Here is a 10942-nt window from a genome sequence, read left to right as displayed (position 1 = left end):
AAGCTAACTTTTAATAATACAGGTTCCAAATGTCACTGACATTGGACTAAAACCAAGAAAAATAATGAAAGTTGCTGTTATTGGTGGAGGGCTAATGGGTTCTGGCATAGCTACATCTTTAATTTTGAGTGATATATATGTCATCCTCAAAGAAATCAATTCTGAGTATCTTCTAAAGGGGATAAAAGCAATTGAAGGTTAGTTCAGACTTGCTATTAGTAGTAACAAATCTTTGAATTTTCATTCTTTCCATCTAACCAACAAAAAGGTGTTGAAGATGGATATCTATCTGATTACAAAGATGACCATATACAGTTCAGTCAGGCTTGGATGTTTTTTTCTCTCTCCATGACTTATCATTTTTGTGCTTATCTGGAAGGGAATGTCCGAGGTCTGGTATCAAGAAAAAAATTGGCAAAGGATAAAGCTGAGAAAGCCCTTTTGATGGTTAAAGGCACTTTGGACTACTCTGATTTCAAGGATGTGGATATGGTTATTGAAGTAAGTTATTGCAATTTATCTCCGTAATATAGGCAGTCTCTTGTCATATTTGCCTTTCTAGTTATGGATATCAGCTTTAGTATTTGCTTGTTCATATTCTAGCTATTCTAATAGTTAGATGTGTCAGGTCTGGTAGTTCCCCCAAAAAAATCTCTCCTGTCTTAGTCACTGTCTTCTATAGATATCACAGATAATAGGCTGTAAATTTTGATTTGCATTTAATTACAAGGGTTTGATACCATTAGAGATCTACTCCATTATGCATTCGCATATCATATTTGATTCAACTCTAGATTGCATCATTTCTAGGACGTGACTAATCAACTGTACTGTTTCTATCCAGTTCTGCAATTCTTCTGACATGTGTCTTATTTCAGGCTGTTGTTGAGAATATTCCTCTGAAGCAGAAAATTTTTGCTGATATTGAGAAAGCATGCCCACCTCACTGTATTTTGGCTTCAAATACTTCTACTATTGACCTCAATATAATTGGAGAAAAGACCAAATCACAAGATCGGATAATTGGTGCACATTTTTTCAGGTAAACTTCTCCCTGATCAATTAAGATCTTGGTTGACATTATTGAGGCAACAATTAAATAAAACTGATAGAATGTTTTATTCTAGCTTAATTTCGTTACTTACAAAAGAATTTTTAGTAATTTTTGCAATCTAGTCAATCTTTAAAATTTTGGTTATTTAGCAATGTTATTACACTGACTTCAATTTACTTCAGTTTCACATATGGTCCTCATTTCAGCAAAATTAAACTGAAATTGTCCTAACTCTTTTTAATGGATTTGTAATACAACATCATGACATCCCAGCTGGTGCACTTCAGATTAAAATGTGTAATAAACAATGAAGTTGTTTGATTTGGAAGCTTTATTAGTATTATTTCCACTAAAGAATCTGTGTATAAAATTTGGAACAAGTTGTCAAATACCGCCACCTTCTTCTACTTTCATAAATTTCTTCAATTGCTAATTGAGATGCAATTGTTGACAGCCCTGCTCACATAATGCCCCTTTTGGAAATTGTGCGGACGGAGAAGACTTCGGCACAAGTAATTCTTGATTTAATGACTGTTGGGAAGATCATAAAGAAAGTTCCTGTTGTAGTTGGGAACTGCACTGGTTTTGCAGTGAACAGAGCATTCTTCCCCTACTCTCAAAGCGCACATCTACTGTTACACTTAGGGGTGGATATATTTAGAATTGATCAGCTTATCAGCAACTTTGGCCTTCCATTGGGGCCATTCCAGTAATTTTCTTTCCTTCTATACGTAGTCATCTTCATATTTCTTTCTCTAGCTGAAGTTGACATCGTATCCAGTTTTGAAGATGCCTACGTTCATGATTTAACAATAACATTTATGCTTTGTCTGATTGTCTCCGTAATAAATTTTATAATATTTTATGCATACTGTTGATGAATGTGATTCTGGTACTTCTACAGGCTTCAGGATGTTGCAGGATATGGAGTAGTAGTTGCAACAACAGAAATATTCCGTGTATCATTTCCTGATAGGACATTTCAATCTCCATTGGTGCCTCTTCTTTTAAAGAACGGGAGAAATGGTAGTTATAAATTATTTTCTTGTTTGTCGTATAAGGATTTCATTTCATCTTCAAAATCAAGCTTACTGATATCAATCATACTGTTGCAGGAAAAAATAATGGAAAAGGATATTATATCTACGAGAAAGGAAGCAAGCCCAAACCTGATCCTTCTGTTCTCCCAATAATAGAGCAATCTAGAAGAACTATAAATATTATGCCTGGTGGCAAGGTACAAATCAGTTTTATTAAATCATAAGCCTGAGAAATGCATCAAATCTGTTGTGTCCTTGTCTCTGAAATATTGTTACATTTGAGATCGAAAATTCTTCTGGAATCATCCATGCAGCCTATATCTGTCACCGATGATGAAATTGTTCAGATGATACTGTTTCCAGTGGTGAATGAGGCATGTCGTGTATTGGATGAAGGGGTGGTTGTCCGAGCATCAGATCTTGATACTGCCTCTATTCTCGGCATGAGTTTCCCATCTTATCGGTCTGTTGCTTACCATTTCCATTCTTCTATTCAGTTTTCTTTTGGGCTAGTCGGGTCAAATGAGACAAAAATCTTGGTCATCTAGCATTCTCTCAAATGACACAAAAAGCTTAGAAGGAACGAGTAAATCTTCGTACGAATAATTGAGAATGGACAGTGAATTATACATCAAAATAAGTACTCTCAATTACTCAGATAAATCGTCAAGGTGCTGGCTATGATGTAAATGTAACCAATTAATAATCCAGTGTTACATATACATATAGGATCTCCCAAGAAAATATTAATTACTAGAATTAGTTATGATGGAAAAGTAATACTGAAAAAGTCTTGTATTCTGTGGCAGCGGCGGTATTATTTTTTGGGCAGACACCATTGGGGCAGATCATATATACAAAAGTCTCCAGAAGTGGTATAAATTATATGGTAACTTCTTCAAACCATCAAGGTTTCTGGAAGAAAGAGCAACCAGAGGCATCCCATTGGTAAATATTGTTTTACACTTAATATCACATTAATCTTCTTTCAGTTTAGTTATACGATGAATTGTGATATGTTCCAACTTCACAAAACATAAAATCGAGCCACAGATTTGTTCTTGATTGGATAAACAAAGAAAAAGGCGGAAAGATAGAAATGAAGAAAATGTTTAGAATAAAGGACCTCGTTGTGTCCCTAAAGAAAAATTATTACTAATATCATGGTAGTGTATAGGCAGTTTTACTTGCTAATTAGCGGACATTCGCAAGAAGGTTTGTCATCATACGGAGGTCAAAGGACAACTCATATCTGACATTTTATAATGCTTTTTGCCTTAATGTTTTCAATAGTTCTAATGACTAAGGGTACAATCTCACTTGGCAATGCTTAGCCGCGAGATATGATGAAAACTAGCGAATCAGAATCTAATTTCTGCACTTGGCGCATGCGAACTTTGATCTAATCTGATTTTGCGAGCCCTTTTGCGTATGGATATGGTTACGTGTTTGGTTTCATATTTGTCTGAAATACCTACTTCTCAGTTGTCAATTAAGGGAAGATAATCAGCAAACAAATTGATGAATTTCCTTGGATATTTATTTTTCTCTGCTCAAACTTTAGCGGCCTTATGCACCCATGTATATATTTACTATAAGTTGGAAGTCAATTTATATGCAGAGTGCACCCGCCACAACATCTTCTACAGCAAAGGCACGCCTATGATTCTCCTGCTGGATATTTTGGGCGAGGGGGAGAAAATAGCTTTAAACTGTACTATCAGTTATGTAATACTACCATTGTTTAGCAATATTTAATGTCTGAGCTTTCTCTTTGGCTCCTCAATCAGCCTTTCATTTAAGCAACCAATGAAAAATAATGAGCATAAGAGTTTCTGTAACTGCACTGGTGTGTAACATACAAATATTGTTTTGGAATGGTGTTTGAAGAATCAAAATTTGTGTTTAACTAACATGTACCAATGTAAAGTTTGCGAGGGAGAGTACTACAGATGTATACTGTGCAGCTTGCCCTTGCCATTTACCGATTTTCTTGACAAAAAAATGAAGTTTGGTGTATGTTACACCACATGCTATATTTCATAAGATTAGATTTTCAAGGCTGAGATGCACGCACGCCTCTTCCCAATCATGCAATATGCAAGATGAGTAATGGCAAAATTGGCTGAACAAGTGAACTAATAACAAGTAATAGTCCAATGATGATTTTCTTCCTTGTCTCTTTCACCAATGCAGATTGGCTTGGATGATCAGAGCACAGAGCTCTGGATTTCCTTCATAGCTTGAATAAGAGAAAGTTCTGAACTGTGCTCCTGTGGGCAGGCGACCTTCAAGATTGTTCTAGCCTTCTAGGCTAATGCATCATTGGAGAAATGCAGGCTTCCATGTGATGCTGGACTTCGACCAGACAGAAAGTTGTCTGAGAGGTCCAGTTCCTCTAAGTTGGATCAGACAACGAATCACAGATGGTGCCACAGAAGTCGTTGCAACTGAGTTGAGGGCTGTGATGAACTTCAGCCTACCAATCTCAACCGGGATAGCTCCTGTTATTGTCAAGATACAAACCTGATGCCTGGTGGCTGGTGGCAGGCTTGAAAGTTGATTGTATTGCAAGCCAGAGACTTATGGAGGTTTAACAAACACAGTTGATTCTAGGTTTTTCTCAACTAGATCAGAGTGTAGCTTGAATGCTAGCCTTCTAAGTCTAGTAAGCTCAGTTCAGAAGTTGCCCGCGAGCAGGTTGTTTGACATATCCAAGTGAAAAAGGTTTTGAAACTCTCCAATCCAACCAGATATCATGCCTCTTAAGATAGTTGAAAGATCATTGTCGAATCACTATATAGCAATCAATGAGTTTCTTACAAGAGAAGGGGCGTGCAAAAAAAAACTAGAAAATGTTAAAAGTTTATATATTTATAGGCAAATAAACTCATAATAATTCATCTGTTTTTTGCTCGTCAAGTTTATTAGTGTTACTGTTCAATGAAATTTTGAAATCAGATTACTTTTTTAGGACCAAATCCTATCCAACAAATAGACTACTACTGAACTCGTGTAACGTTTTCTCAAGGAAGAATTTCAAATATGAAATACTATTAAGGTTAAGAATAAGTTGGTGAGAAATATACATAAGGAACGCAAAGGCAACATCAAATTGTTTAATGTTAAGCATGTACTTACACTGATCTCTATTTTAATGTTAAGCATATGTTTGTATATTTTTATCTATGTGCATAACCTTAGAGCTGAAATATATCTTAAATGTAGTGAATAATAACAATATAAAATCATTCATTTTCAAACTGCCAAACTAGTTGGATAGCAATTGTTTAAAAATAAAAAGGTAATCCTTTAAATAAAAAGACAAAACTGCCCCCCTCTTGGGAGATGCTAGATACAACTAATTCCTCACATGAGACCCTTACCCTTTTACCCTTGAGTGGGCTCCGGGCATCAGCCCACTCGCACCAGAGAACGTGCAGTACGTTGAGCCTTTTGAGTCCAATACCACTTACTCTAATTGCATCTCCTAGTAGAGTCTTACAAACAAACACCAACATATCACATAGCCAAAGATGATGCTGAAAACGGACCTCAGTCAAAATTTCAAGCCAAGAACATCTGATGAGATGTACCAGCAGATGGCAGGCTCACTCAATGTAGAACTTCTTTTGTACCGGAGGCACTGGTTTTCCAGATGCCCGGTTAAACTCACAGTTAAGATCAACTTCCATCAACCGGTGATTCACCTTGGAGCGAGTCATTAAGAAATTAATTTTCAACTCATCACCAGATAGAACGTTCCGATGAGGATGCAGTAAGAACACCTGGAATAATGAAATAGTAGTGTTATTACCACATACATGACTGGACGATATCCAAGGACTCAGAGAGAATTATAACATTCACTTAAGCTACATGTCAGATAACAATGTAATGTGACTATCACTTTCCAGCGTATTTATCATACGAGATTATTAAATTAAATCAGAACAGAAAATCAACCTTTAAAACCCTAGGGGGCATTTATTTTCAGTGGTATAATTGATCATTAAAACCATCAGGATACAAGTCCTTTACTATAATTTGACAAGAACATAGTATAACTGGAATTTTTGGGTTCTGTTAATGCCCACTCTCCCTACGCCTAGGGTCACCGGGAAAATGAAAGGCTCTAAACCATCAATACAAATCCCGGAAGTATCTTTTTACAACCTAAAAGCTTACTGATGAATACTACTTACTACGTAAATGCATGGCACTTTTATTGGACAAGATGAAGAACATAGCTACTACCAACCTGCTGGCCCCAATGCGTGCCAAGATCTTCATGTGGGGCAGTTGTTAACTCAACCTCCTTTTGAGCTGGACTCTTATCGCTTCCCTAAGTAAACAATTGAACCGGTAAATATAAGCGGTGTTATACTACACCAGAGCTAAAATCATTAATATTAAAACTCACTCGAAAATGGACATCAAACCATCCACCAAAGCCACATAATCTTGCATCTTCTGTGATGGATGTGGAAATGTTTGCACGAACATCGCGTATATCATCAACAGTAACTGTCAAGCAGTCAATCTCCTTGATGATCACAGGTGTACTGATAATTTGGTTTGGATGAAGGTTGTCCCAGAGTGATGTCTGAAAGTTTAATAACAGTAAACATTAGTCCTATAAGGAGACTTTGCAGAAAAAAAATTCATACATATTAAACAGGTATAAACTGAATAAAATGTGATTCAATAAATGAATATTCAGAATAAAGACTACATGCGAAAGTGGTGAAAATATATCATGCGAGAACATTGAATATGTGATTTGAAGATTCTATTAGATTAAATTTAAATTATTTACGACACCAACCTGCAAATAATATTTCTTTTGTTCTTCCTCAAATGGTTTTGTCAAAGCACTCATGTCTACGCCATAACAAGCTTCTGTCTCCTTGACAAAACCAGACCAATCCTCCATTGCTCCATCATAATCTCTCATTTTCTGATCACCCAACCCTGACCTGATAGGAGCCATCCACATTCGGGCATGGCTGGGATACCTGTGAGATTGGAATTGATAATCAATAATACCATCAAACATTAAAGTCACTGAATTACAAACTTAACATATTAGCAGTTGAATGATCAACTCAAAGATGTGTGGTAATCAAATGTAAGTAACACTGGGAGTCTGGGATACTAATTAAAATGCTTGGTGCACTAGGAATGAGCGAATGGGAGTCCCATTTTCCATTTCGGTCTGTCCGTGAATAGGAGAGTCCCATCCGTGAATAGGAGTACCAGTTCATTTATACTATAAATGGTAATAGGCCCCACATTCCACTAACTCATTTCACTCACATTTTATTTAAAAGTAATATATACGACTATACGAGTGGGGTCCATATACCACTAACTTTTTTCCACCCACTTTTCTTAACATTTCTTAAAACCAGTGCCGAATAGAGATGGGACTCCTATTCGCGGACAGAAGGAGTATAAGTAATTGCTCTCGAGTCCATCAAGAGAGAAGTTGGGCGGTTGAAGTCCGGCAAAGGTAACCCTGATCTCTACATTCTACAATGAATAAAGCGAGTAGGAAACCGGTAGATGTGTTGGTGAGTTCAGCTAAGATTTCCAACTGGAAAACAGATTACTAGACAAGGGGCGGCAGTTATACATGCAATCACAATGATGATGAATGTTCGTCATCTTAATAGATTGTACAATAGTTCGATTCAAAGAACCAAATATTTAGAAATATCATTCGAGAACACAAGAAATTCAGAGTACAAAGTACTCAATCTCCATTACATCAGGACCTGTGGTCTCACTACAAATTTGCTGGTTTAGAGGAGAAAGACATCCTCTTGGATAATCAAGTCGTTAAAATTAGTATATGAGGGTTCGAATTGGGTATTATCCAAGTCATATTCTGAACTGCTTTAATCTCCAGAATGCAAAGTCATCCAGATTTCTGATTTAATATATCAAAACAGTAGTTTCAATCATAGAGACTCAGATTACAGGAAAATATAAAACACTTTAGTACTCCATGTTTACATATTTGGGGGAAGGGAGTCACAGTTGAAGCTTACCAACCGAGAGATGCTAATTGCTAACCAAATAAATAAAAGTTTTTTTGCACAATAAACAAAGAAGGCAAGAAGCAAATAGAGCGAAAATTTACTCATAAAAAGAGTACTAACATGACACCACCGGGATTCAACCAGCGATCCCGCGCAAAGAGTACCGAGTCAAACATTGATTCACGTAGAAGAAAGTATCCCATCCATTCTGAAATTATTACATCAACTACACACAGAAGGAAATTTCTTAGAAGCATAACAAGATGCAAGATTAAGAATTAGTGAAATCAGAAATAAGAGAAAAAAAGTGAAACAATGGTGATTATGAATAAGCATGAAACCTTTTTCCGGCAGCACAATGTCCTCCATCGATCCCTCGATCACCTCAACCACATCCTGGAGCTTGTTTGCTTTGACAAGTTCCCCCGCATGTTCGGACATCTTAGTGGCTTCTACTGCATAGACTTTCCTTGCACCAGCTTGTGCAGACCATATAGCAAGAATTCCGCTTCCAGTTCCTACATCCAAAACAACCTATTCCGCGAGCAAACAAAATCAGTCCATAACCTCTCAAATTTCCATCAGAATAATCATCGAAACACGGAAATTGCACTGATTATACACCTAGCCGGAATTTCTAGCAATTTTCATTCTAAAAAACTGGCCATATACAGCTTATCTAATCCAAACAATAACAAAAACAATTCAGCTGTATAAAGCAAAATTTCGACGAAAAATATTCAAACAACATGATAGCAAAAAAAAGGCTAGAGATTTGAACATATTTAGAGGGGGAAAATTGTATACCTTTCCCTTGAAATGGTGCTTGTTCTGGAAAACGGCGTTGTAGTAGGCGTCCATCCGAACGCGGTCGCAGAGCATCTCCTTCTGGTGGTAGAGGAAGCCATAGGTGCAGAAATAGTTGGCGAAATCAACGCCCTTGTCTACGGCGCCGTTGGCGGCGGGGGCGCTGCTTCCCATTATCAATTTACGCGGTAGCGGATTGGAGTGGAAGGAGAAGTGAAAATACAAAAATCGGTTCTTGCGTTTAGGGTTAGGGCACATGTCAAAACACTGTGTATTTATAGGTCGAGTTATTGGACCGTTGCATCATGAACCGGCCGAATCGGATTACATTTCAGACTGGTCCGGTTAGGTCTTGTTTTAGTTTTGAATGTAGAAAGTGAAAATAATGTTTTCATACACCTAAATGCAGAAGTGAAATTTTTCCATGACCATCCTTTTCTCGTTCTTTTTTACTTTATTATTTATGGCCCTATCTTCTACAATATCATTTCAATTGTTAATTTTTTCTTTTCTCTTATTTTATACATGTGTCAAATCTAAATGATTTATTTTTATGAAACGGAGGGAGTATATAAAAATGAGAGAGATAAATATTTTATTAGAAAATGATATAGGTTGGGTCGGATGTGAGGGGTGTCAATCCGGGCATCTTGTTTGGTTTATCGAGGTATTCAATTACGCCTCATTTAAGTTGGTGTATGATTTTTTGGATTACAAATTTGTGAACTAGCCATAAACATTTGGATTTTAGGTTAACTGATTGATTGTCAAAGATTTGATTGAAGTGTGTTAGTTTTACTTGAAATTTTGAAGAATTTATCTATGTATAACATTTGTTAAGGCAAACTTTTATTTTTTGAAAGAGCATTATTTAAAATCGTTTTTGATTAAATAGTAAGAATGATGTGTAATGGGAGTAGTATTTAATTTTGTGAAATACAAAGGTATAAAATTGATTTACGTTTTGTATATATGATCTTGATATATTCACTCATTTTAAATTGATTAGTTGCATGGGTACGTCTCTTAATCTGACCAAGAAATGAAACATGTTATGATGCGTCTTGATTTTCAAACATGAGTTGAAACTTGAAAGTAATGTCATAACTTTTTGTATTTAAATTATTTTTTAATCAAACATGGAGTATATCAAAATAAATGTAATTTTCCCTAATTGGATTTATTCATATAAATAATTTTGTATGTCATTATAACAATGTATTTTTGTTAAAAGTTATATGAGGATATTTATTATATCAATGTTATACTGATATATATTTGCATTGTTGGACTGAATATTTTTTATTATGTGTTACAACATCACTTTTCACAATTTAAATGTTATTTAAGAGTATGATATTATTTGTAATTTAAGTTTTTTAATTACTAGTAGTAACTTTTATCCGATTTTAATGCCAATACGAATTTCTAGCGATTACATGAGATTAGTCCAATAATGATACTTTGTTTCACCTATGAATAATGATGATACACTACTCGATAATCTTTTAATCATTTCTGAGATTCATGTTATGATTATAAGGGTTTTATGAAATTACCGTGTAGCGAATTAGTGGTAGTATATTATTTTACTTCCAAACTAAAATTTGAATTGTTCACCATTTTAGTTTATTCCCGAATAATTCAAACGATTATCCGAAAATTGAATTGAATCGCATTTAATATTTTTCACATGCACTTCAATAAATTTTAATTTGGCACCAAAATATATTCTTCTTATTTTGGCACATGTACTTTTACATCTGCAAGACAATTGAGGTGTATTTTATAGTATTTTCCTACATGCATTTCTAAAAATTTTAATTTGCTGAACTATTTTTATTTTAAATATCTTGGAAATTGAATTGCAATTTATCTTTTAGTACATGTGCTAAACTTTTTAATATGTACAGAACCTTTTTTTTTGTACATGCACTTTTTTCAAATCCTCAATCATTTAACACAATCAATTGCTACTTAAATGGTGTCAATTA

General features: G+C 35.4%; 2 protein-coding genes across 2 annotated transcripts in view; one reads left to right on the top strand and one right to left on the bottom strand.

Moving 5' to 3' along the window:
- Positions 1-4009, top strand: part of LOC125192268 (peroxisomal fatty acid beta-oxidation multifunctional protein AIM1-like) — a 30237-nt gene extending 26228 nt beyond the window's left edge. The window contains exons 5-13 of the mRNA XM_048089792.1: positions 23-197; positions 380-501; positions 879-1042; positions 1509-1763; positions 1959-2080; positions 2170-2291; positions 2409-2557; positions 2904-3042; positions 3716-4009. Of these exons, the coding sequence (XP_047945749.1) occupies positions 23-197; positions 380-501; positions 879-1042; positions 1509-1763; positions 1959-2080; positions 2170-2291; positions 2409-2557; positions 2904-3042; positions 3716-3760 (1293 nt within the window). The 3' untranslated portion in view covers positions 3761-4009. The remainder of the gene's footprint in view (positions 1-22; positions 198-379; positions 502-878; positions 1043-1508; positions 1764-1958; positions 2081-2169; positions 2292-2408; positions 2558-2903; positions 3043-3715) is intronic.
- Positions 4010-5326: 1317 nt separating this feature from the next.
- Positions 5327-9182, bottom strand: LOC125192269 (protein arginine N-methyltransferase PRMT10). Its single transcript, XM_048089793.1, has 7 exons — positions 8949-9182; positions 8483-8675; positions 8262-8367; positions 6923-7112; positions 6518-6700; positions 6356-6439; positions 5327-5882 (listed from the first exon to the last, which is right to left on the bottom strand). The coding sequence occupies exons 1-7, from the start codon at positions 9120-9122 to the stop codon at positions 5706-5708; spliced, it is 1107 nt and encodes a 368-aa protein (XP_047945750.1). The 5' UTR covers positions 9123-9182; the 3' UTR covers positions 5327-5705.
- Between the last annotated feature and the right edge of the window lie 1760 nt (positions 9183-10942).

Source organism: Salvia hispanica, chromosome 6, assembly GCF_023119035.1.
Source record: "Salvia hispanica cultivar TCC Black 2014 chromosome 6, UniMelb_Shisp_WGS_1.0, whole genome shotgun sequence".
NCBI lineage: Eukaryota > Viridiplantae > Streptophyta > Magnoliopsida > Lamiales > Lamiaceae > Salvia > Salvia hispanica.
This window is presented reverse-complemented; position numbering and strand designations above follow the sequence as displayed.